The following is a 24,641-nucleotide window of genomic DNA, read 5'->3' as shown; positions in this document are numbered from 1 at the left end:
AGCTGGAGCTTTTTAGATCGATATGCTTATGAATATGATTTATGGAAAGTGAACTGCTACCAAGCACCGTAGCATGGGAATTAATTTATGTTTTTTGGCTTGCAAAACAGTGCGACATAGGACATATTTTTCCCATGTAAGGATGGATTGATATAAACGGAGATCAGCAAACAATATAAGCAAATCTCCCATAACCAGGAAACTGAAATTCAAAAGAGGTTGTTTATTGCAGATACATTAATGTAAAATGTGTCAGTAAATTCATCTTATAGCATGTGAGGTATTATTTTCTCTTTCAATTTCCAGACTTGAAAATTATTGCAGATCTGAGAACTTAATAATAGCTATAGTAGTTCTAGAATAGCGTGAAGTTCAAAAGCAAAAATGATGACATTTAAAAGGTATGTTTGGAAATTATGATATGTGGCAAAGGATATCTCACAAAGTACTAATTAACAGGGTGCATTAATTTTGCACACTGTAATTATGCAATGAAATTTGCAGAAAGATGTCATATGCTGAGTGATAATCTGTTCATTTATACATTCATTGAAACACAGTTTCACTGGGGTGAAAATACGGCTACACATGGACATGGGATTTTACATGGCGGAAGGTAACTGAGGTTTCTGCAATGTCCGCTGTCTCAAAAGAACCAGCAGACCAGGATAATGGCTCAAAACTAGGTCCCAGTTTAATGATTTCGCCAAACAAGCCCTCATTGTCAAATCGTCCGCCTCGCTGCAGTCATTCAATAAAGCAGCTCATTAGCAAACAGCCTGAAACAGACGATGTGGTTTTATCGACACTTACCAGTTTACTTCCTTAATTTATATTGTATTTTCACGTCATTAACATAAAGTTGAATACACAGTAAAAGCACAGTGCAGATATAAGGTTGTTCTCATCAGAAAATGCACATAATACATACACCTTAACTTACCGTCAATTTAATAAGATGAAACAATGAAACAATAATAATTTATTATTATTTTTCTAAGGAATTATAAAACAAGTGAATATGTTCAGCCACAGAGAATTAATTGGGTGCATTTACACAGTCACTCAAACATGAGTTTTTTTTATTTTGTTTTTATTTTTGGTTGCTTCAAAATCAAAAATTTGCAGAATAAGCAGGGATTCATATTTCCATATAAGACCCCTAATAACACTACTGAGAATTTTTTTGATTGCAAAGAAACAGCACAAGATGAATAGGAGAGTTTCCCAAGAGAAGCAGCGGAACAGTCTGCTGTGCGACTTCGTGCTACAGTCACGTCAGCTTTCTCATCGCTCTACTCACAGCGGACTGTCCTTTATGATGCACGTTTTGTTCAGGACGTCCTTCCTGCGAGCCACAGCCTCCATGATCTTCTTGCGAGGGCCCAGCTGGATGTGGATTCCCTTCAGGTCATCATCTGAGCAGAGTGTGAGGGCCTGCAGGTCCAGCTGTTCGCGGGTAAACACCGGGGCGAAGTCCACCAGGTTGATGGAGGCCAAGAAGGCAGCCAATGGTGAGGTCTCCTCATCCTCCTCATCCAGGTTGATGTCATCCTCATTCCATGGCACAGAGCTGTCCACTTCCTCCTCAAAGGCTTCCTCCACTGTGGTCTGGAAGAGCTCCTCACGGATCCGGAAGCCTACTTCTTCTGAAGTCCCGCTAGAGAAGTCTTCTGGCTCCAGGCCCATCTCCATGGAAAAGTTCTTCCTGAAGACCATTTGTCCTAGGCCAGGTCTCCTGAATATGGACTCTTTAGTTTGTCCAGAATCATCATTATCTTCTTCATCCTGAAATCCCTCTGTTCCACCATCTCCACCTTCTTCATCATTGATTTCATCCTGCTCGGCGAAAACGCCTAGAAAGTCAGGCGTCTCCGCTGTGCCGTTCTCCTGCTTGACGAAAATAACGTTGCCATGACCTTGCTGTATTGTGCCAGATTTTTCCTTCTTACTGCCAAACTTGCGCTGCAGGGTTCCCTTGACACGGGCAGTCAGGGATCCTGAAGTGTCTGAGGCGATCAGCTTGGAGAACTGCTCGTTAGCCCTGCCGACGGTGCCGGTGCTGACAGAGAACCCTACGCTGCCCTCCGAGACCGAGCCTCGGTGCATCTTGTCCATCTTATTCTGGTGCCTCTTCTTCACCTCCTCACACATCTTCACTCGCTTCTCTGCCTCCTTGGTGGCTTGCTTCTTCAGAGAGGCCACCTTCTTGGCGTTCTGGCTGGTCTGTCGCGAGGCGGCGTCATCTAGAAAACGCACGCAGTCCATGTGGTCTCGTGATGCAGCCACATCCATGGCGGTGTGAAAGTCATTGTCCAGAGCGAAGAGGTTGGCCCCGAAGCTCACCAAGAAGCTCACAATGTGCAGGTGACCGTTTCTAGCAGCGTGGTGCAGGGAGGTGTTTCCCCAGATGTCGCTCCTGTTAGGGTCTCCCCTACAACAGTAGGAGCACAGACATCAAATATGGTTACTGTGATTAATGAAAACAGAATAAGGGAAATATTCCTACCAGTGACACCTCATGATGTTTACGTACTAACTACTTGCACATTCAGTCAAAGTAGCAGGAATTGGGACTCATGGAGCTGCAAAGCTAGAGTCAGAGAGATAAGCTTAACCCACAGAGAGAGAGAGAGAGAGAGAGAGAGCGAGAGAGTGAGAGAGAGAGAGAGAGAGAGAGAGAGAGCAGTAAGCAGACTGAAAGCTGAGCTACAGAAGCAAAATGTTTTCTAGCAGCAGTCAGAGTAGAAGTTAAGGATTTGTCTCAGGACTAAAAGGCAGCGGGGCCACCCAGCTGTTACCCCTATGATTAAGCAAAATAAGCACAACAGTGCATATATAATTAAATGAGCAATGTGAGCAATGTGCACAACAATATACTGTCAGAAAAAAGGAGTACAGCCCTGATATAGAATTTGTTCCCTAAGGTACAAACAACATTAATGTACACCAATGGTACAAAAATGTTCCTCAGAGTCCATTTCTGCACCTTAAATTAGACTAAAAGGTACACTTACCTACAGCTGAGGCTACAATTGGCAGACCCTTGAGGGTACAGCCCCAGTAACAAGTAATTGTACCCTCAAAGGTACAAATTGGTGCTTTTTCCTCACAGTGTAAATGAATTACATAACATTTCTGTTTAATGCATAACACATCTTATATATATAAGCGGAGAAGGAATTTATCCTGTGGGCCTGCTACCATTAAGAATGGTGACAAAGAGCAAAGTGAAAATGAAACTGGTGGGCACTGGTAGCATATTCTACCGGCTGAAAGTATAGAAGGACTTTGTAGAGAGAGACTAAGTCAACAAAAAGGACCAATAGAAAGAGAGCAATAACCATCATCCTGGGACCAGTCAAATATTTGGCTGATGTACCAGTAAAATTTTATAGATGTTTACCCTGAGCATTTTTGATTCTGTACTAGTTTTGATTAATGACTAATAGAGAAAAACTCTAAACTAATAGAGAGGAAAAGAAAGCAAAATTAACGATCTGTGGTTATATCACGGACTGCATATCTGGAAACATAATGGTGGGATTCTGGAATTCTGCATGTCTGTGGAATGTGATGGGACTTGTTAATTGGTGAGCTATTAAAGATGAAAGTCCACTTCTGCATATCCATCACAAGAATCATAAAACTACCCATAAACAAGAACAGATGGAAAAACATCCGTTTAACGATGGTTAGCAAATGATTTAAAACCAGATTTGTAAGATATAAAAAGTATTTTCCTACTCAAGCTTAGATATATAGAAAAGCTTTTGACTAATTGTTTTTCTGCTGATAAACCACTTACCAATTATTACAATATAAAATGCTAAAACATTTACACTAAGGTTTTTGTACATAAGCATTGTTTACTCCGGAGTAATGATGAAAATTGAGACCCTCAAATTTTTAACGGAAGGAAAACGTATTGTTTGAAAATGAAGGGGCCCGTTTGTTGTTAGTATGCATGACGTTTCGTTAATTGGTGAATTGGCATCGCTCATGGGAATTTCGTAATGCGGTAAAATTATTGCATATAGGAACACAACAGAACGCGATAATCTGAATAATTGTTTACCCTGATGAAGACTACAACAATGTAAATTCCGCAAAATTACTTATTTATCCAGCGCCACTAAAATAAACCACATTACGAAATATGTGTAATAAGTGGCAAGATGTAGAAACAGAAATAAATAGTTAACGCGACTCCAGACTGGAGAGAATATAGAAAAAGGCGATGAAATATACACAGATTTCCATCATTTAGTTTGAGTAGAAATGCTTTTTCTTTTACACTTTCTACAATCAATGAGTTCTACAGGAAATGCTCCCGATTTAAAAATGGGAGGGGATAATATGTGCAATATATTCATATACGATCAGTAAACATACAACTTAGCCGGAAGCCTTATAAATTTCCGATAGCCCGTTTACGAGATCGCGCACAGCATAAACGCTTCTATAGGTTTATCTAGTAATTTAAAACAATCTAAAAATACGAGTTAATTTTCTTCTTATCGGCACACAATTGTAAAGTTTTCTTCATAGCTGTACAGTTTACATTTGTATTAATACGTTTTTATATAGGCTACCTTAATTGGTCAAATGCGCTGTAAGTCTAAATCTCTTGTGTGTGGTATAAATGGGCCAATTACTGTGAACGTAAAGTCATATTTACCTAATTTTCTCACGACTTGAAGATATTAAGCGTTGTGTCAGGAACCAACTAGAATTATATTAAAACTCGTTCGAATGCGTTACTTGATTTCTGCTGGAAGTTTCGACAGGTATTTTATTTTGACATCGCGTATTTGGTGGGTGGTTGAGTTGACTGGTGGAGTAAAATGCTCACCGCCGGCTACATATAAGCTGAAGAGCCTCAATGTGTCCGTGAAAAGCTGCCCAGAGCGTCGGCGTCATCCCGTCCTCGTCTGGCGTGTTCAGATCTCTCGTGGTGGCTTCCTTCAGCAGATCCTGATAGCCATCAATCGCGGCTTTATGGTATCTTGACATAATCGCTGTTGTTTTTGAAAAACTGAAATATGCTATCAGAAAATTAAAGAAGCAGAAAAGTATTTGCGGTACAAAAAGAAACAGCAGCGGGCAATGTTGGCACGGCCTGTCTCTTTCTGCACTCCGGTGGGAAAAAAGGGCACGTAATCTGGGATATGAAATAGCTGGAAGGCACGTCATTGACACACAGAGTCATAAACAGACAGCAAAGTTCAGATGGACTTTCTTTAAGGACTCCTTATGGACCGATCAGCAAAGAGGGTGGTTTCAATCCCAAGAATATTAATACCTTAAATACAAGCGCCTATTTTCCGAATTACTAAAATGTATACCAATCACACACGGTATAATAATGTATAAGGAAATACTTTTCTATTGGAGATATTTAAAACCATGTTATTACGGTGGCAACATACTAATTTATCAAATGTAAATTCCGGATTAGCGTAATAATAAGACAGTTTGCCTTTACCGTATCTATAGTAACTATGTGCAGAAAAATCAAACGCATACCTCCAACTCTCATACGCACATGAAACTTTTAGGCCTATATTAACAGCCAGAATATTTTATTGTTAGTTGTATGCTTTTCCAGTTTATAAACGTATTTTAAAGTACAAAAAGTCAATGTGACGATACATTAATTTAATATTGTGTTTCATTTTAGTGTAGGGGGTCCCCGACTATATATTTTCCAAGAGCGCCAAATTCCACCAGCAATAAAAATCCAAGGTTCACTACGTCGGAAATTTTTTTTTGCGACCTATCCGGATTTAAGCCGGTGCCCACTGTTCTAGTGTTTTAAAGGAATGACGTATTTCTCAGTTAAATTAATGTAAAAACAATAGGGATCCACCCGCTGTCGCTGCTTGGACCCCTAATAAAAGGCTGCTTCCTTCTTGTCATTGCAGCCTCCGTAAAGTAGGTGGCGCTGATGTTTGACTGTTGTCTCGCATCCCACCGAGAAAGAACCATCAACCTGCTAATCGCCCATCCTGTTGTTCTAAACAAGTGCCGGTGTCACTGCGAGAAGTCCTGTTTCAAGGGGTCTTGATATGTTTTGCCAGGTCACGTTGTAGACATTGCATTAGGTTGCCAGGTACATCTCTAACAGCAGTAGCCTAATCTGACATCTTCCTGCTTTTTTCGGATCCTGTCAGCCGAAGTTTGAAATGTCCCACAACGCCGGCGGAGCGGTCGGCCTGCTGTCTTACGAGACGCTGGTACACGCTGTTGCAGGTGCAATGGTAAGATGAATTTAACTGGGAAACGCTAATTACGTAACTACTGCAAGGAACCTGCTACGTCTACCGCTGCTCCGTTAACTACCCCGTCTAAGTGCAAATAGGAGAACAGTTATGCTTGTTTAAGTTCACCTCTTATTTGTATTTTGCACTAGAGATTATACATAGTTTGTTTAAATTTGTTTAAAAGTCTTCTGAAGTTAACTTGAATCAGGGTTTATCAACCTGGGGTTTATAGAGCAGTTCCAGTGGATTCGTGGAAACGCATCATAAATTGACAAATCGTTTATATTCTCTTCCGGTTTATGCAATGTGAAAAATATTCAGACCGGAGCCCCACCCGGCCCCAAGGTATAGATATATTAACGCCCTCGCTCCGGTCGTTATATATGAAAATAGAAAGGATTGTATTACTCATCAGTTTTCTGGCATGTGAATTGGGAATGGTGTGTCTTGCAATGAATCGGACTGTGAATATGCGTTACCTTTATCGTTTTGCAATTATGCAGCCTCTTGAATTATTTTTTTTAATTTGTTTTGTGTGTAGGGGAGTGTGACCGCAATGACCGTGTTCTTCCCCTTGGATACGGCCAGGATCCGGTTGCAAGGTGAGAGTAGCAATCGTGTACAGGTCTAGGGCAGAAAACTGGGATTTATTTATAAACCAGCATATCTGCTTCTCTATCCGGCACACATACCTGTAATGCAGAGAAACATAAGTATTTGAGGAATTTTCTAATGTACTGGCCTTCATTGACAATTTGTTTCAGTGGATGAGAACAGAAAATCTAAATCAACTCCAGTCATCATCGCAGAGATAGCAAAGGAAGAAGGAATGTAAGTAGAGCTTCAGATGTCACTGGGAAACATAGTCGATATGTTAAGCTTCTCTGATACCTTTGACTGAAGCTTTTCTCATCCTTATTGTCCTCACTGGCTGACAAGCATGCACCCTAAGTGAGTCATTTTTCACAGTGCTAGTCCAGGCCTTCAGCTGACTTCCTTTTAAAATGGAGAATCTGTGGCAGCCGGGTTCTAGAATTTGTAGATGACAGTATGATGGTGATGATTGATCTCTTTCCAGATGCTCTCTGTACCGGGGCTGGTTCCCAGTCATTTCCAGCCTCTGCTGCTCTAACTTTGTCTACTTCTACACATTCAACACCCTGAAGAGAGTGTGGGTGCCGAGTGGGGAAAAATCGAGGCCTGGAAAAGACCTGCTGATGGGCTTCATCTCAGGTTCGAGGCCTGACACTCGCACCCTAAGTATGAGTGGCTGAAAGCCACATAGAGCAGGTCAAATTATTGGCCAATGGACTGAGCTGTAGCATTTCTTTGGTGCTTCTCTAGGGGTAGTGAACGTGCTCCTGACTACTCCCATGTGGGTGGTCAATACTCGGCTCAAGCTCCAGGGGGCGAAGTTCCGCAGCGAGGACTTGCACCAAACCCACTATAAGGGCATCTTTGGTCAGTGCATCGGAGCTCCCAAAGGCAGGAAAGGGAATGTGGAATAAGCCAGAACTTCAGGTTCATGTTTGGCTCATTTGACAGCTGCACGTCGCCTAAAATGTGTTCTGAAGTTGAGTTTTCCATTGTCAAGCCCTACTGGCACCTAATGTATGACAGCTTATTAAGGCTAATTTCAACTGGACTGTTTCAGTGGCTATAAAAATCCATCCATTTCCTGTACTTCTAACTTTTGACGACGGACCAACCGAATGTAATTAAATCAAATAAAACTCTTGGTCTCTAGTGTGAGATTTAACCTAACAGACATTAAAGATCATGGCACTGAAATTGATTAAATACACTTTATTTAACTTGTATGTTACCTATACTAAATTATACCCACAAGATCTAGAAAAATGAGAACTAGATGTTGAATCTGTTGGGTGTGCAGGAGTACTAACATGCAGCTCTTTGATGATGATGATGCCAGATGATGACTGGGCATCTGTTTCTGTGTTCTAGATGCGTTCTCCCAGATCGTGGCCAAGGAGGGCGTGTCTTCTCTTTGGAATGGCACTCTGCCTTCGCTGGTGCTGGTGTTTAACCCAGCCGTGCAGTTCATGTTCTACGAGGCTATGAAGAGGAGAGCGGGCCACGGAGGAAGAAAGGTAGGTTCCTTCCCAGTTCTCCCAGCTGCCCCTCATAGCTTCGTGTGTGAGCTCACCCAGTCAGGCTGCGTGCTGATCCTCTCCCTCAGATATCCTCCATGGAGGTGTTTCTGATCGGCGCGCTGGCCAAAGCTATCGCCACCTCAGGCACCTACCCACTCCAGACCGTCCAAGCAATCTTGAGGGTAACTGTCACGCCCTTTTTGCATTTCTGTGCGCTTCCAAAATCGGGCCACATGTCTTTGTGTCTTGACTATATATGGCAGGGCTGTTCAAATCACGGTCCCCAATGGCCGAGCACTCCTGGTTTTCCAGCCTCCCTTTACCTGTGAGCCAGGTGTGAAGCCTCTGTGGCCAATCAGAATCAGTAAGTATCAAAGTAACTCCCTGGGAGAACTGAAAACAAGGCCTGGATTTGGAACAGAGGTCCAGATTTGAGATATCGGCAATTTTTTGCATTCTTGAGAAAGCAAAATCTTAGTCCACTCCTTCTGCGAGTTAGCGTTTTAATCACAGGTGCTTCACTCACTACTGACTTTCCGTCCCAGTTTGGCCAGTACAAAGGAAACAAGCAGAGTGGTTTTATGGGAAGCCTAGGCAATGTGGTGACCCTGCTGATGCACAGGATCAGGTAAGTCTCCAAGCCTCCCACCCCGTCTGTGAGTTGGTGCTGGCCAGCTGTAATGCCCCTTCTCTGCCCCGTCATTCAGGAGACACGGCATCCTCGGCTTGTACAAAGGGCTGGAGGCCAAACTGCTGCAGACGGTGCTGACGGCGGCGTTGATGTTTGTGGTGTACGAGAAGATCACCGGCGCCACCTTCAAGGTCATGGGCCTGAAGCGCAAGCTCAAGCACTGAGTCTAGGATAGCGGGCCTGACTGCCACCTCCATCTCTCATCGCACGCGCAGACACCCCCGTTTCACAGTCTTTACTCCATTGCTGCACTGAATCTGAGGCGCTTTCGATAGCCATCCATGAAAGGCCTCTGAGGACACAGGCAGGGGAAATCGGCACGGATTCGAATGTAGCGAACTTTCTCACAGGCGATGAGTCGATTTCTGACTTGGTACCCGAGTCCCGTAGTGCGGGATGGGTGCAGAAACATAGTTAGCATGAGCAAACGGACCCAGCGAGGACGCTTTCCATTAGGAAACCAATAACCATTAATGGCGAACTCCCTCTGACACCAGGACGGACTGTTATCGCGTTGACTAATCGCAGCAACAACAGCGGCTGCTCGTTATACACTGTGATCACTCAAGGTACTTAACATTTTACTGTACTACAAACATACGTCGCTCTGGAACTGGTAACCAGAAAGACCTGTTAGATGTTAGCCGTGCAAATGCCAGTTTGAGTTTTGTTTACCATGTCTGTATTTTAGCATTAGCAGGGTTTAATGATAAATCTTTGGTGTTGGCAACGTGCAGCAGTGTTGGGATAGTCTAATGCCATTTGCTGACCACTAGCACTGCGCACAGACCAGTTTACATAGATGAGGACTGTCATGTGTTACAGCTGAGGTATCAGTCGCTGGCACCCCATTGCCAGAGGGGGCGCTGTGGTACCTGCACACAGTAAACTCCTCAGCACTTACACCCCTAGTATAACCAACCCTTAATCGTATTGTATTAGTGCAGAACTGATAATTTTTTCTATGATTTTTACTAAATTAAATTAACTTTGTTGAAAGTAACTTATTGGGGAATATTAAAAGTCTTTTAAATGAATAATGATTTTTTTGACGAAGCTGTAAAATTATGCATGACAATAATACTTGTGGTGGGAAAAACACTATTAAAATTTAGACATGACTAACTCCTGCTTACCTCTATTATAATTTATTCCCTGCATTTGATATGTCATGGATTACTGCTACAATTACAGTACACAATGTACTTCACTTGCTGACTGGTAAAATTTTAGTAAATCTGAAATGTTTATCCTCAGTCACAAACACGTGGCACAGCCCAAAGCGCATAATAATATTGATTAAAATGACCCTTTCCAATTTTACAAGATTGTACTATACTGGATTAAAAGGGTGTTAAAATACAGTATTTAACACCTCGTGCCCTCCCCCCCCCCCCAATGAATGTAACTCCAAGGCTGCCAGTCAGTCAGTATGGTGGAAATGCAGTCAGCCTGGATGAATATCTGCTGTGTCCGCCGGGCATGGGGGCTGCCTTCAGTCACATGTGCGTCAGTTCTCTCACGTACCAGTCCGTGAGGAAGGTGTACTGTGAATTCCGGTGGATGGAGTAGGTGACATCTCTGTTAGGGTCCCAGGAGAAGAGGTAGACCACCCTGAGGAGGAGGACAGACCACCTCTGTCACCATTGCTAAGGTCACGTCAAGCTAAAATTACTCTTCCTTACAGCTGTCCATTCAGTACTTTCTGACCCTGTCTTATTGTCTCTTGATTAATTTGGTTTAGACCCTTTAATTAGTATTAATGACAAATAAAAGAAACTGGAGGGAGTGACAATCTTGCACACCAAAAAATGAATGAATGGAAAAAAACGAATGGAGCTCCATCACATTGAAGGTATAAAGGCACAGAAATGAGGCGACGATGAAGATACAAAACTGTTAAAATGCCAGAACCACTTAAAAGTAAAACGGTGGCCTCACACATCTCAAAATATGGTATTTTGTGGGAGATCCGGCACATATCAAGTATGCAAATGCTTTCAGACTGTTTGTTAACCAAATAATAGTCAATAAAAATCAGTAATTCCCAGACAGATATAAATACACTTCTACTCACTCAGGATCATCTTCAGTTGCCACTGTTTTGGCAAATGACAGGAATTCGGCGCAGAAGTTCATGCACACAGTCGGCTTCCAGCAGTTCTCTTCACTCTGAAGTGTCAGGAAAATGGATGGGATTTACTCTGATATCACTCTGGCACACTGAGGTCTAGCTGTCACATGGCCGCAGGGGATATCAGAAAGTCGCCTGGACTCACCTTTATAAGCTGGGATATTTTGGAGGTGTGGAAGGTATCCACGGAAACCACAATTCCGTCATTGTCACGGAAACCAGCGACGATTCTGGGGACTCCAGGTAGGAAGGATTGAGCCCACCATTTTAGAAGTTTGTACCTGAACGACAAAAGCCACCAAGTTACACAAGGAGACAAAAAGTCTGGTCTGCAAGAAGCCATTTTTAAATGAGACCCTTCTCAACCAGACAACAATTAAAGCTAATCTGAAGTAGTCCCAGTTACTGTTAATTTCACTCCTTATCGTCAGACCTGAGGAAATTGCTGTGCTGCTTTGGAGTGCAGATTTCAGCAGAGGTCTTCAGTTCAACGTAGCAGCCAGGAGCCACTGGGGCCCGAGGGTCTCCGTCCCTGCAGTCCACCTCCCCAGAGAACAAAAGCTTGTGCCCTGCAAGACGCGTCTGGATGACGGTGCAGAAAGCCTCGTTCGTGTTCACTACTCCGCCAGGATCAGGCCGATTCTGAGCTCCGTCTTATAGGAAAGAACAGCGGACACACAAAAAAAGATGTCATCTGTGGGTTTTTAAAAAAATATATTTTTAATGGTCAAATGAGGGTAATTAAAAACACAGAAATAGATCTGGGACCACACTTGAACCTGGACACAGTCACCAGCACACCACCGCCAGAGAGGGCGCTGTGGTACCTGCACAGATGTACTGCTCAAACTTGTACCCCCAGTACATCATCTCTTCGAGCCTCTGGGTGCGGCTCTCCCGGCTGCGCTGATCCGCCTCGGTCTCCACCTCGCTGATGTACAGCGTGCCGCGAAAGCGCGTCACCGCCAGCAGCCAGCCCTCACGTGTCTCGTAGGGCGTGGTCAGCAGCTTGGTCAGGTGACCCCGCCACGTGACCACATCCACGTTCAGCTCCCTAGGGGCAAACGATGCGGGGTGGGGGTGGATTTCATTACTGATGATTACAACACAAACATTTACAATGAACAGATACTGTAATGTCTTGAATGCGAATAGTTATATGTACATTGCTATCCTTTATTTGCGATTTCACTTGTATTTCTTCTATTTGTATAACGGGTCCTAAAATCCACGAATCTTAACTTAGGGCAGAAGTAATCCCAAATTACTGTCACCTACTGTGATGAAGCCGCTTGGATCTGGACTTTTGATTTGTTTGCCAAAATCCACCTGAGAAGGTGGTCCAGTTTTTCCTTCACCCCCTCATCTCTCTTGATGTACCGGTCACGGTACCCATCACGGAGATGGAAATTCGGGTGTCTGTCCGGATGGATATAATATCGCAGCTGTCTGTCATCGTTGAAAAAACGGCGTTTGGCATCTAGAGAAAAGTGTCCCACTTCCACAGGTTGTTTGTATAGAGGAAAGTCTCTTTCGTACAAGTGTCGCCTTGTGCTCAGGAACGGAGGATGTTCGGATACGGCAGCAGTAACACCCACGTCTTGGTCGCGTCGCAGGCGTTTATGTCGTTCATCAGACTCGCCCCCAGGTTCATCTTGAAGTCTTCTGTGCGGTAACCGGTGATTATAATGATCCGGTAACTGCTTTCGATAGTTATGGTGTTCCATGTCTTTTTTCTGTGTTGTTTAACAAACACAACCACAATCAGACTAAAAGACTTTCATATGGCAGTGTAGTTATTTAGTAAGAAACTAAAGTTTAGAATAATGCACAAATATCGTTCTGGTACAATTTCGTCGTTTGTATTTTCTTAACTACCTTTGAGAGGTATTAATAATCCACGAACTGTAGACAGGTCAACTTTCCGAGCATTTAATGCGGTTTTCTAAAGCTGACAGAAAAATATAAAATAATTCATACCTGCAGCAGCAACAACTCAGCCTACAACAAAATACACGCTAGCAAAAAAAACTTCCGGTTCCTGGTTATGGTAAAGTGACGCGGTGTCGCCGCCTAGCGTTTGGAGCATGGAAATTGTTAGGTCGACGAGCTCGGCGTTACATTTTTAGGCTCAACCGGACATAAAAGCTCCGCCACAGCAGGGGGCGCTATAACTTTCTTCCACTAGAGATGCACAGTCTCCGTTACGCCAGCAGTTGCAGTCGCGTTTCCCTTGCTTCATAAATCTAAATCTATGCTGGAATATTTATGCTATAAGAAATAAGGAGTTTTATAATTCGTCATATTAAATTTAAAGTATGGTTTCATTGCTATCGGTAAGATTTTCTAAATTTAATAAACATAAGAAGAGTTTTGTTAGCTAGTTACTATCAAAATGTTATCAAGATATGAAAACCTACTGGTAAACAGATTGCCAGCCATAGTCACCTGTGGATCAAAATAAACAAATATTAACTAAGCAAACATATTTAAAGGTATGACCATGTCGCCTTGACCTTACAGCGATGAACAGGAAAAGGACGCTGATTCCAGAAACGTTCACAGCGAAAAAATGGAAAAGCGGATCTGATAACGTCGGAGTGCAAGCAAATGGTAAGGATTCTACTACGTACGATATCTGTTCACGTTCTCGTTTTTACTTTTATTAACCGTAATGTACAGAACTGTACAGCAACAAGATAATGCTTTCTTATGTGTAAAACGTAGACTGGCATTTCATTTTTCCACTCTCTGCCTTCATCTGTATCATTTATGAATAGCTAAGAGACCTCTAACTGGTTTCCGTTACTGGTAGCAGCATGTTAGTTGAATTGATTTAACTTTATTTAGATGACACTTTTGTCCACGTTTAGGTGCCATGTCGCTCTTTCATATGTTTGTATGCACATATGTTTTTGCATTTGTGAGCCGTACGTGTTACTCTTGTTATAATGCAGATGGACCATTTGACATCAAGGCGGCTTTGGAGTCCCTAATGTCCCTATTCAATCGAAAGCTGTTCAACGACACTCTTCCCCGGATCGTGCTGCAGCACCAGCTGTACAGCCTGCACGGCGACCGGACTTCAGTCGATCGCCAGCTGGTGAGTCCTTTCCAAGTAGGTGCCAGCATAAGTGCATTGTCTGATGGAAAGGGTAAGAACTGTCCCAAAACGCTTCAGATTCAACTTATCAAATATCACCTTTAATTTTTTCACGAAAAAGTTTTTCTTGCTCATTTTTTTTTCAAAAACACTGAAATGCAACAATTTGTCAGCATTCTTCAGTTATAATTTTGTTCAGTTTCGCTTTCAGTTTTCTCCAAAAAGCCCACAGAACACTATTAAACTAGGTAACAAAGTTTTTCAGGAGATTTGCCGCAGAATCCCAATGAGTACCTCAATAGCCATGTCTCAGAATCTGTTGATCTTTTTGTTTTGTTTTGTACCTTCATTTGGTTATTTTCACTTGCTGGTCCCTGTTTAAATGGATGATCAGAATGATAATACAATGCATCGTGCTACTGAGATGCACTTTTTGAATGTGTGTTTTGTGATCTGCAGAACGAGCTGAGGGAGAAAGGAGAAGTGCTGGTCTTCCAGATGGGCTTCGATGCCGAGGCTGTCGGCGTGGTCTTTACCGAGGACTACAGGGAGAAGGTGCTCGCCGGCGAGGCAGGGAGAGCCACCCTCGGAGCCGTGGAGAAGTTTCTGAACAACGTCCTGCCCTCTTGCCCCGACATGAGCTTCAACAAGGACCAGATGCTCCAGCAGTTCTTTTTCACAGACGCGGAGATAACGTAAGGAGACGGGCTTGGCTACGCAGTCCTGTCCCACCTTCCAAGTCTCAACGGCTGTAACCATTATAAAAATTTGCATCCCCCTGTCAGGCAGTTGGTGAAGTGTGGGGTGCTGACTGTAAAAGACGCGGGCAGCTGGTGGCTTGCCATCCCCAACTCCGGCCGATTCACAAAACACTTCATTCAAGGTGGGTTTTAGGCCTGTTTTTTTCCGTTATTTTCATCTCCCCCTTCTGCCTTTCCTAGATTGTCTCCACTGACGTGCCTTTCCACTCCTCTAGGACGCAAAGCCGTGCTCGGCATGATCAAGAAATCCAGATACAATGAAATTCTTATGTCTGACTTAGAACGGCGGCAAACCACGTCTCAGGTTAAATTCCAAATGAAGTATCACATCCATGATATCATTGGGGCGGAAATGGTGAACCGGTAGGCGTTTCCTCGCATCAAGCACAATTTAAGAAGTGAAAATAACTATGTGGAATAATGCTTGCTCTGTTTTGTTCCCCTCTCATCAGCATATCCACGACCTCAGGTGTGTTGCTGCGGTTTGTTGAATCCTGATGTAGCTGGTGTAATGAGTAACATTCAGGCACCAGGAGGCGCCACTGTCGCATTAAATTTTGCCTGCCATGCTGTATGCGCCTTAGAGTGTACTTGTAAAAGTCAATGTATAATAAATTGTACAGTTTGATTTAGTGCTTTTTGGAATCTGGATATTAAACTGGCATTTTACTGGGCTGTCCTGAAAACTGATCCAGTACATTCCAGGAATCTTGCCATTATGAGGTACTTTACATTCCGATGACTTAGCATAAATTTACCAGGTCTTACAGAGATTGCTTAAACATGGCTACATTAACTAAATGTGGTACCACAAAGAAATATCACTTAAAGATTGCAAGTCTTGTTTTATTCAAATTTATTGGCTTACTCTTTAATTCAGCAAAAAAAAAAAGTGAAAAAAGAAACAAATTTACCCAGAAAGCCAAGGTCATACGAAAAGCATCTGTATTTTTCCTGAACACAGACAGCTGAATGCCTGAGCGCAAACAAATTACTTTCGCACGTCAGGCTGTGCCAACCAAGTGTTTAACGGAAGATAAACATTTCAGATTTACTAAATTCTACCAGTCAGTAAGTGAAGTACATTGCATACTGTAATTTTAGCAGTTTTTAAAAGCTATACAGCTTTAAGTAAAGTTATTTGCATTAAGAGGTAATGAGGAATATTCATAATGTTAGTTAAAATACAGTGATGTATAACTTCGTTGATTAAAAATATGATCAAAACAGCCATGGTAAAACAGACCATGAGTGTTGTGTAGATACTGACCCAACCCTGGGAGCGACATTGCAGTGGTTAGCGTTACCATTTCTGAAAGGTTGGTATACAAACAATTGAAGTTACCCTAAATCACGCATCACATTTGGAAAATGTTGATAAAAAAATTTGAAAGTTACTGGACTACTGAACAGTTACTGTAATTATCCAAGACTTTCAGTCCCGAATATGGAAAAAAGGTAAATAACACATCCTGGGACTAGGTGGCTGGAGTTTGGTGTATGAGAGAGCTGGTGCATCTTAAGTATATGCATGTCTGCCATTTCTTCTCACAGTTACCCCATGACATATGGGGAAGCTCTTTGTAAAACACTGCTAGAACATGCCATTTCCCTAGAAACCAACTCCGATCATTCAGGTATAATGGACACAATTATGGTACATAAATGAAATCCGTTCCCAAGTACAGATTGCATTTCTATTCATATTGTCTTCACCGTATGTTCTGTGACAAAGGGAGTCTTTAGTATTTTGTGGTACCAATTTAAAAGCAAATGTCACAGCAAGTTCTACACAATCAATTTGGTTGTAGTTTCATTTTTCCCCAGGAAACCATTGCCTTCAAAATCACAGGCTATTACTTCGACTTCACAGAAATGTAAACAAAGAAATCGGGGAAGAGGAAATACAGACTATATCTGCTTAGAATTATAGCTTGATCTTGATTCTGGATTTTGGCAACACCTTGACTCAACAACTGAAGTGTTTAAACAATATATATCCTCTTACAGGAAATAAAAATGAGGTTAAAGAACATTCAGTTTACAGTCTAGAAGTTTACAAGTTAGTGTAGTTTTTAGAAGGCCGCTGGAATTTCTGTAGTCTTTAGTGAAGTTTAAAGAAAAAGAGGGCAGGTCTTTCATCATATCCATTCCTAGAGCTAACAGTACAGTCTAGCTAAGATTTTATGCGTGTGGTAAAATCTATTTATTGTAAGTACCGAGTAGTACTAGTTACAATAAGCGAACATGGCCTGTCTGTCTGTCCCCATCCTGCAAGTGCAGGTATGTATTCACGGGGCCTTAGAGTAACAAGCATTTCCTCTTCCTCTTCTTGATGGGGGGGGGACAAAGCACGGCACGAATGGCCTCATCAAACACCGTCTTCAGTCCCCTCTGCGTCAGCGCTGAGCACTCCAGGTATTTCACTGCACCTGTGATGCACAGAGAGGGTCGGTTAAGTTACACTTCTGGCTGTTGGGAAGGGCCAAAAACAGACGCAACGCCAAATCGGGACGCAAACCTATCTCCTTGGCCATCGCCAGGCCCTGTGGGTACGTGATGGGGGTCAACTTCTTCTCCTTCAGTTTCTCAATAGTGTCCTTGTCGTCCCTCAGGTCGAGCTTGGTGCCCACGAGAATTATGGGAGTGTTGGGGCAGTGATGTCTGACTTCGGGGTACCACTGCACAGAACGGGATGGCAACTCAGCACTCGGCTCAAAAAACAAACAAAAACAAACAAAACAAAACGGAAACTAAATAAAGGAAGCCTCTCACTCACCTTGGCTCGCACATTTTCAAAGGATGCGGGGCTCACGAGAGAAAAGCAGATCAGGAACACATCCTGGGGGCAGACATTGCAAACTCATATCCACAATGGCTCTATGCAACAAGCAGATGAAAATCCTGAACACAGCCAGTGAAACTGAGTAATAATAAAGTAAAGCTGCTGGAGATGCTGAACGCCTTCCATTTAACACCGTACAGTAACATACATTAGGGTGACTTCGGCAGTATCACACAGAAGTCGTCACTCATCCCAGAATGTAGCTTTAAGCCATTTTACCGTCTGGGGGTAGGAGAGGGGGCGGAGTCTGTCATAGTCTTCCTGGCCAGCAGTATCCCACAATCCCAGGTTGACAGGTTTGCCGTCCACCATCACATTGGCGGAGTAGTTATCGAACCTGAAGGGGGAGGTGAGGTCCTTATTTCACACACTCAAAAGCAGCCAGCAAACGGGACCAGGCGAGGCAGCAAAATTGGGTTGTACTGGAAGTCAGTTCAGCATAATTTATAAAGAGGGAAAAGTAGCATTAAAATCACCCCCAAAAACACAACTCCTGCACGTTGTACGAGTGAACTCACACAGTGGGGATGTATTCTCCAGGAAAGGCATTGGTAGTGTAGCTGATGAGTAGACATGTTTTTCCCACAGCCCTGAAACACAAGAGGTAAAATTACTCCACACGAATGTAAACGGTCGCATCGGTGCATCTTCACATCATGATCAAAATGGAGATAGCCATGATCAAAATGGAGATAGCCATGATCAAAATGGAGATAGCCATGATCAAAATGGAGATAGCCATGATCAAAATGGAGATAGCCATGTGTGGCTGAGTGTTTACTCTAGCTGCACACGTCACTGGCCCCTTCCAAGGTGCTGCAGCTTTGACATACTAGAAGCTGCTCGTTGTCACCCAGAAAGACCGAGTCTTGACAAGACAAGACTTGTTATGCAAGACAAACATGTTCTACAGAGAGCTAACATAGCTACCAGTCTGTTCACCCTCCCAGAAAAACACACACACCCAGCTCTAGTATATTTTAAGGTTTCCTAGTGAGCGAGTCTGAGAAGCACTACCTACCAGCTTGGCTTTCTCTATACCCCTGGGCTCTTTATCGCACTGACCCATACAGAGAAGAGGCAGAACGTTCCTTCACCACACCCCACAAAAAAAAAAACAAATCTCATATTGTTAAGTAAATCTCTCTCTGCATCTAAGCTTACTCTTTGTAGACAAGTATATTAAAAAAAACACACTAAAATGTATTAAGTTTTCAAAAAGGCTTATGGTAAAACACCTTATGTCGATACTATCATTTTAGAAAAAGAAAACAAGAAACCAGCAAGAAATGCATTGGACAGCCATAGGCATCAATCAAGATTCAACATTCTTTACTGTCATCTCGCAAACATTTGTACACGAAGCTCCACGTGGCTGCTACAAAATGTCTTTTCTCTGGGGGCCTCCAGAGAAATATCCCTTCCCCTTGCAATTTTGAAAATGAGCAAGTAATAGGCAGACATGTGAGAAGATATTCACACTGGCTGATTTGTTTACAGTTGGATAACAACGTAGTGAAAAGCCAGAGTCAAGGCACATAACCCGCCTTACAACTTCAGCATAGCTACAGAACTGCGCCTGTTAACAGATAAACTACATCTAACCAGATCTGTAAATCACTGAAATTCTCTTCTCGTGTTCATTTTAAAGTTGTGATGTTAAACACCCTGTACGTAGCTACTTAAAAATTACTACCGCCCACTCAACATGGAAAATTATATCTCACCCTATATAGCTCATACAAGCTTGCAGTGACAGCCTAGCTATTACTACTATGACGACAGGTGATTAATGCACACTCCCTGAAACCAAACCAGATTTAAATCGTGAAAAAAATATTTAAAAAACGTTCAAAATGGGAGTTATTCTAGAATCTTGGGGGAAAAGGCCAAAAGAAAAAGATCAATCATGTGATTCTCTCTATATTAAATGAGGAAGTCCCTTCAATCCCTTCCCGTAAGTGTCCTGCGGAGATCAACTTAATATATAAAAAAAAACAGTTAATTAACCTTGAGACGATTCATGCAATAAACTCCCGAATTGCTGCTGCTTCGAGATAACCCACTGCTGCGGACTTCAATCTGGAAACACTAAATTTCTTTTACTGATCGATGGCACCCTTCATACACATTTTAATCTAAAAAATGCAGGGAGGGGTTTACAATCCTCGCTTCGCCGCTCCCACGGGCTGGGGGTATTTGGGGCTAAGCTACAAATCTCATTTACCCCTAAAAAAAGAAAGAGCTCAGCTTATAATACATTTATAACGCACGTGGGGGGCATGCCGCTATCGGGAAGTATTTAAGGAGTAATTTAAAGAGCAGAGCAGGCTTGGTGCGTCTTAAAAGTGCAGCATCCTGCGCGTGGCCTGCAGAGGCTGAAGTCCGGAATGCGGAACATGGAGGCGCTAGCCGGAGCTGGCTAGCAGTTTAGCCTCGCCTGTGCCGCCGAGCAGCGACGCCTCACCGCTTTCCTTCGGGACGCTTCACGCACCGCGGGGACGAAACAAAAGCCTAATGCGCCGGCCGGCCGCTGCCAACTTACCCGTCTCCCACAACCACACACTTTATGGCCTGCATCGGTCCGTGTTAGCCGGAAACTTGGTGGAGAGTTGCCGAAGGGGCGCAGGTTTTTAAGGCTCTTTGTGCGAACTTATTTTCCCTCAAAAAAAGAAACTCTTGGCAGAAGTCGGACGCAGTTGTCCTTCGCTAGTCTGGAAACTAGCTTACTTCACGAGGCGTTTAAAAACTAAAGTCTAGTAAGTCTTGGCTCTGAAATAACACCTCGACAATAACTTAGGAGTGGTTTGAGATTGGAAAGCGCACAGCCACCACCCCAAAAAACAGTCCGGATTAAAAAAACAGCGATCCAGACGACGGAAACTGCAGCTCCCAGTGAGTCACTTCCGGCCGCTCCTACTCCCGGGAATCCTGAGCGCGCGTTGGGAGCGTGATGTACGAGAGGGGAAACACTCCTTTATGTTATTTATTTATCTGTTATATCAGATAAATATCTACATCAGATAGATACAGGAATGATCATTATTGTCCCGTCGCCGAGTGGAAATTTGAATTTCTTAAATGTCGGGGTACTCCATAAATACGCGTGAAAGTCGCAACTCCATTGAATCCTTCGCGTTTCACACACTGCATGTGTTCACTAACTCGTGCATGTGTTAAAATATTTACTTACATATTTAAACGTCTCCAAGTGGATTGCATTACATATATATATGATGGGGTTTTCAGTTTTATTAATATATTTTATTAACTGCATGCCGTACATTCCAAACTAGCAAGGTGTGTTTTATCTGCTGGTTTATTTAAAACATGTAAAACGGTTAATGTACCTAGGAAAGTAATCACAGCAAAATCAAGAAAATCAATTGTTGTATGTAGTGGTAAGCTGTAAACCATCTGTCTTCCATTTGGTTAGGTTCATATAACATTGATGTATGGTAATTATTTTATTTTATCTTTAGCCACTAAACTTTTGCGAATCATCCCAAATCTTTCATGAAAATGTGCATTTTGATCTGTTTTAAATGGTAATATCCACTACCTGGATTTTAAATGTTTATAATTAAAATGTTATCACAGAGTAGGATCCTACCCCGTAATATCCCAGGTAATCCTACTCCGTGATAACATTTTAAAGCAACTTTTTCAGAGTAAACGTCATTTTAAAGTGTCTCGAGGTATCTAGGGTAAACTTTCGAGCAGATCCCGTCCTCCTGCCGGATCAAACAAAGGCATGCGCCTCTGCGCAGTTGCAGCGCAAACAGAACGCCACCCACGCCAAATCCGTCGCGTCACAGGAAGTTCTGGGGAGAATGTGGGAGATCCCTGTAATTGCAGGTCCGGGTGAATGAAAAGCCGAGGGGCGGCGTACGTGGGGTGAAGGCATAGTCACTTATACATGGCAAGGAAATGTATTTAGTTAGGCCGTTCTTAATAGTGATACCGTTTAAACAGTGTACTGCGACGAGCGGCTAAGTAGCCCGCTAGCTAACCAGACAGTACCTGTGGACGGTAGTCGTCTTATGGCGGGTCTGTCTTACTTAGTCGTCCGCTTTTCTGGGTCCGCTGGTAGGACGTATGGGGTGTTTTCCAAAGGGCTGACGAGAACCTTGTTGATATTTTTTGATCTTGCATGGCGACTACGAATCAAATTCCCTTACCTCTACCTCATTGCATCTATGATGTTCAATGTACGATTGCAGGTAAGGTAACAGGGTGACACGGTACGTTTTACTGCAAGTACAATATATAATGCAAGCTTGCTGGAATTGTATGGAAAATGATTTCTGGATGTCATGTTGAAGGAATGTTTGTCAATATTGTAATATTAAGGATTAAATTAGTCTGTTTAAATGTCTATGTATTACTGTATTGGGTCAGAGAAAGTTGTAAACAACTCGGCCGTCTAACCTGTTTTCTTAGACTAAGTATAGTTGAACTCTCGGTAACATTTTGACATTTGAACATGTATAGAATGGAACATCGTGTAAATGGTTAAATCTGTGGGGCATTGTCAGAATATGATATATGGCCTTAGGCTAGTGCAAGTAATGTTTGCCATTGATGGCGATTGATGTTCTAATTTCTTCCGCTTGTTTTCTTATTCTGCAGGTGCATATTGAAATCCATTGATATATGGCTGACAAGGCTGAAGACGTATGCCTCAACCATATTATAATCGCTGTATACGCTGAGTGTGCTGGTGGTCATACGGAAACTAGACAGGATTACTTCACAAGGATGGCGTGTGAAGTAACAATGATTTTGTCGGTCCGCTCACATCGCCCGCTTGAGGAACGTTACCATGACAATACTAAGCTCGACACACAGATCTCTAAAGGTATAATATCATGGCAAGGAGTTATTTAAGAGACGTGGACTTGGTGAAAGGCAGTGTTCAGGGATACGAAATGTGTGACCATGATATAGATCTCAATGTTCAGGGCTTTTTTTCTTTTTTTTTTAACTTGCCTCAGCGATGAAGATTCCTGTCTAAACAACCTTCCATATGGTCAACGATGAGAAATCTGGAGCCTTTTTGTCTCTGCAATTGTGGGTGTGAACTTGAGCACTATTGTGGCCTTTTCTTTTATAATTTCCTTTTCAAATGTATATTCCCTACCCTGCGAACTTATACTACTTTGCTCAGTAGTGGAATCGAGCATTCTGGGAAGACTGGCTACAGGATCATCTCGATTGTAAGAAGACTGAGGATTACCACACCTCCGTAGCTTGTGATCATGTGGTTGACATCCTAACAATAGGGCATTGTGGGTATTGGGAAGTGTTGGGTTGCAGGAACCCTGATGGGAATTGTGTATTAAGATGTAGTAGAGTGGCACATGCCAGCCTTTGGTGTAATTGTACACAACATACCCTCACTAGTTACTGGAGTCAATAATGGGTTTTAAATGAGGAATCTGAAGTATTTTAATGTAGCTTTGTAAGGTTTGTGTTATGTCAGTTGTTGGTTTACATCCTCTTATAACCGCCGTATTTAAAACTGAAGAATGTAATTTGATTTCACCACTTTTGTTAATTTGAAAACAATTATTTATCAATGTGTTTTTTTTGCATGGTAGTGGTGTAATCAGTTATGTATTTGGTAATGTTTTTAGTGTTTTCTCATTGTACTTTAGTTACCATGGGATACAAAAGTATTGTACATCATCGAATAAAGCTTTGTGCAGTCGTTTTAAAAATGACCATTATACAATAAATTATGAAGAATACATGATGTACATCTTCGTGTCTCAAACTAGGTTCTGCTTAGTATTTGATATTTATTACAGTTGTTTACCTCTCAGAATGAGAACGTGTGTTGAGGCAGGACAAAGGCTCAGTCCAGTTTTTCATGACACTGGCTCCCAAACCTCTCATTGTTACCCTCATCATTTAAAATGATTCAAACTAATAATGTGCTTGAAGGTTGGTTCGTTAGTTTATTCGGATTATCTGATATTGGAACAAAGCCAATATATAGAGGAGCTAAAGAAACGTGCGAGAACAGCTGTTTTAGGTCATGTGACATGCAAATATCCTAATACTGTTATATCTGTAGTTATTTATGACAGAAGTAGGAAAATATGTATAAAAGATGATAATTTTCTGTGATCAAACAGATCAAATATTTTGTGTGTAGATAACACTCCCAGGGATATATTCCACAAAATCTTCTTGCCGCAATATGTTTTCAGAATTAAGGGCTGAGGTTTACTACAGTCATGCAATGGTTCTTAGCTGGATTGGCTTCAAGACCTATGTTTGCTTGGTCATTAAGTCATGGCCCACATTTGGGTCACAGCCCACCAGTTCAGAAACACTGTTCAATACTTGCAACTTGAAAAGAAAACAAAAATTGAATTTTTATAGCTTTTTATTACAATTAAAGTATTAATATTTGGAGAAGCTACATTAGTTTTTTATGTTTTATATAAAGTACCAAGTATTATATGTGAACAGCATGTTTATTAATGCGGCAGTATATGATCAGAGTTCATGATTAGTCCTAGAATCATTAGGCAATGGATTCAGAACAACTGAGAATCACCGAAGAACAGCATTATCTTAATATTTGTAATTTATTTGGTAAATGTTGTAAAACGCAAGAATGAATATATATTCACATGATTTACCGGATCCATTCCTATCTGGACAAACCAGGACTGTAGCTCTTCATTATAGAATAGATATCTCCAATAACTCT

General features: G+C 42.2%; 6 protein-coding genes across 10 annotated transcripts; 3 read left to right on the top strand and 3 right to left on the bottom strand.

Annotated features, from left to right (window-relative positions):
* Positions 1 to 970: 970 nt before the first annotated feature.
* On the bottom strand, positions 971 to 5,356 carry anks4b (ankyrin repeat and sterile alpha motif domain containing 4B). The gene is made up of 2 exons (XM_023835702.2): positions 4,856 to 5,356; positions 971 to 2,434 (listed from the first exon to the last, which is right to left on the bottom strand). Exons 1-2 carry the CDS (start codon positions 5,194 to 5,196, stop codon positions 1,300 to 1,302), a joined length of 1,476 nt encoding a protein of 491 aa, XP_023691470.2. The 5' UTR covers positions 5,197 to 5,356; the 3' UTR covers positions 971 to 1,299.
* Positions 5,357 to 5,941: 585 nt separating this feature from the next.
* On the top strand, positions 5,942 to 10,196 carry slc25a17l (solute carrier family 25 member 17-like). 2 transcript variants are annotated; one of them, XM_023835707.2, is made up of 10 exons: positions 5,942 to 6,083; positions 6,167 to 6,263; positions 6,808 to 6,868; positions 7,031 to 7,097; positions 7,345 to 7,499; positions 7,611 to 7,727; positions 8,232 to 8,377; positions 8,467 to 8,562; positions 8,926 to 9,008; positions 9,088 to 10,196. In XM_023835707.2, exons 2-10 carry the CDS (start codon positions 6,189 to 6,191, stop codon positions 9,233 to 9,235), a joined length of 948 nt encoding a protein of 315 aa, XP_023691475.1. In that variant the 5' UTR covers positions 5,942 to 6,083; positions 6,167 to 6,188; the 3' UTR covers positions 9,236 to 10,196. The 2 variants fall into 2 exon arrangements, with proteins under 2 accessions (XP_023691475.1, XP_023691473.1); XM_023835705.2 differs by having other exon boundaries at positions 5,943 to 6,263.
* Positions 8,058 to 13,279, bottom strand: dxo (decapping exoribonuclease). 2 transcript variants are annotated; one of them, XM_023835703.2, is made up of 7 exons: positions 13,186 to 13,279; positions 12,484 to 12,941; positions 12,033 to 12,259; positions 11,639 to 11,858; positions 11,351 to 11,486; positions 11,149 to 11,243; positions 8,058 to 10,685 (listed from the first exon to the last, which is right to left on the bottom strand). In XM_023835703.2, the coding sequence occupies exons 2-7, from the start codon at positions 12,930 to 12,932 to the stop codon at positions 10,571 to 10,573; spliced, it is 1,242 nt and encodes a 413-aa protein (XP_023691471.1). In that variant the 5' UTR covers positions 12,933 to 12,941; positions 13,186 to 13,279; the 3' UTR covers positions 8,058 to 10,570. The 2 variants fall into 2 exon arrangements, with proteins under 2 accessions (XP_023691471.1, XP_023691472.1); XM_023835704.2 differs by having other exon boundaries at positions 13,084 to 13,229.
* Positions 13,280 to 13,371: 92 nt separating this feature from the next.
* On the top strand, positions 13,372 to 15,697 carry whr1 (winged helix repair factor 1). Of its 2 annotated transcripts, none has more exons than XM_023835708.2 (7): positions 13,372 to 13,541; positions 13,729 to 13,818; positions 14,163 to 14,323; positions 14,768 to 15,003; positions 15,094 to 15,191; positions 15,285 to 15,432; positions 15,522 to 15,697. In XM_023835708.2, the coding sequence occupies exons 2-7, from the start codon at positions 13,731 to 13,733 to the stop codon at positions 15,565 to 15,567; spliced, it is 777 nt and encodes a 258-aa protein (XP_023691476.1). In that variant the 5' UTR covers positions 13,372 to 13,541; positions 13,729 to 13,730; the 3' UTR covers positions 15,568 to 15,697. The 2 variants fall into 2 exon arrangements, with proteins under 2 accessions (XP_023691476.1, XP_023691477.1); XM_023835709.2 differs by having other exon boundaries at positions 13,373 to 13,541; positions 14,163 to 14,308.
* A 211-nt stretch (positions 15,698 to 15,908) lies between these two features.
* Positions 15,909 to 20,816, bottom strand: LOC111856067 (ras-related C3 botulinum toxin substrate 1). The gene is made up of 6 exons (XM_023835710.2): positions 20,460 to 20,816; positions 18,433 to 18,504; positions 18,134 to 18,251; positions 17,849 to 17,911; positions 17,591 to 17,750; positions 15,909 to 17,501 (listed from the first exon to the last, which is right to left on the bottom strand). The coding sequence occupies exons 1-6, from the start codon at positions 20,492 to 20,494 to the stop codon at positions 17,371 to 17,373; spliced, it is 579 nt and encodes a 192-aa protein (XP_023691478.1). The 5' UTR covers positions 20,495 to 20,816; the 3' UTR covers positions 15,909 to 17,370.
* A 60-nt stretch (positions 20,817 to 20,876) lies between these two features.
* LOC111856068 (salivary gland specific protein SAGSIN1) lies at positions 20,877 to 23,667 on the top strand. Of its 2 annotated transcripts, none has more exons than XM_023835711.2 (2): positions 20,877 to 22,137; positions 22,547 to 23,667. In XM_023835711.2, exons 1-2 carry the CDS (start codon positions 21,958 to 21,960, stop codon positions 22,565 to 22,567), a joined length of 201 nt encoding a protein of 66 aa, XP_023691479.1. In that variant the 5' UTR covers positions 20,877 to 21,957; the 3' UTR covers positions 22,568 to 23,667. The 2 variants fall into 2 exon arrangements, with proteins under 2 accessions (XP_023691479.1, XP_023691480.1); XM_023835712.2 differs by having other exon boundaries at positions 20,877 to 22,158.
* The last annotated feature ends 974 nt before the right edge of the window (positions 23,668 to 24,641 follow it).

The sequence above is a fragment of the Paramormyrops kingsleyae genome, chromosome 22 (genome assembly GCF_048594095.1).
Source record: "Paramormyrops kingsleyae isolate MSU_618 chromosome 22, PKINGS_0.4, whole genome shotgun sequence".
Classification (NCBI taxonomy): domain Eukaryota; kingdom Metazoa; phylum Chordata; class Actinopteri; order Osteoglossiformes; family Mormyridae; genus Paramormyrops; species Paramormyrops kingsleyae.
Note: the sequence above shows the minus strand (reverse complement) of the source record. Positions and strands in the feature narration are given on the sequence as shown.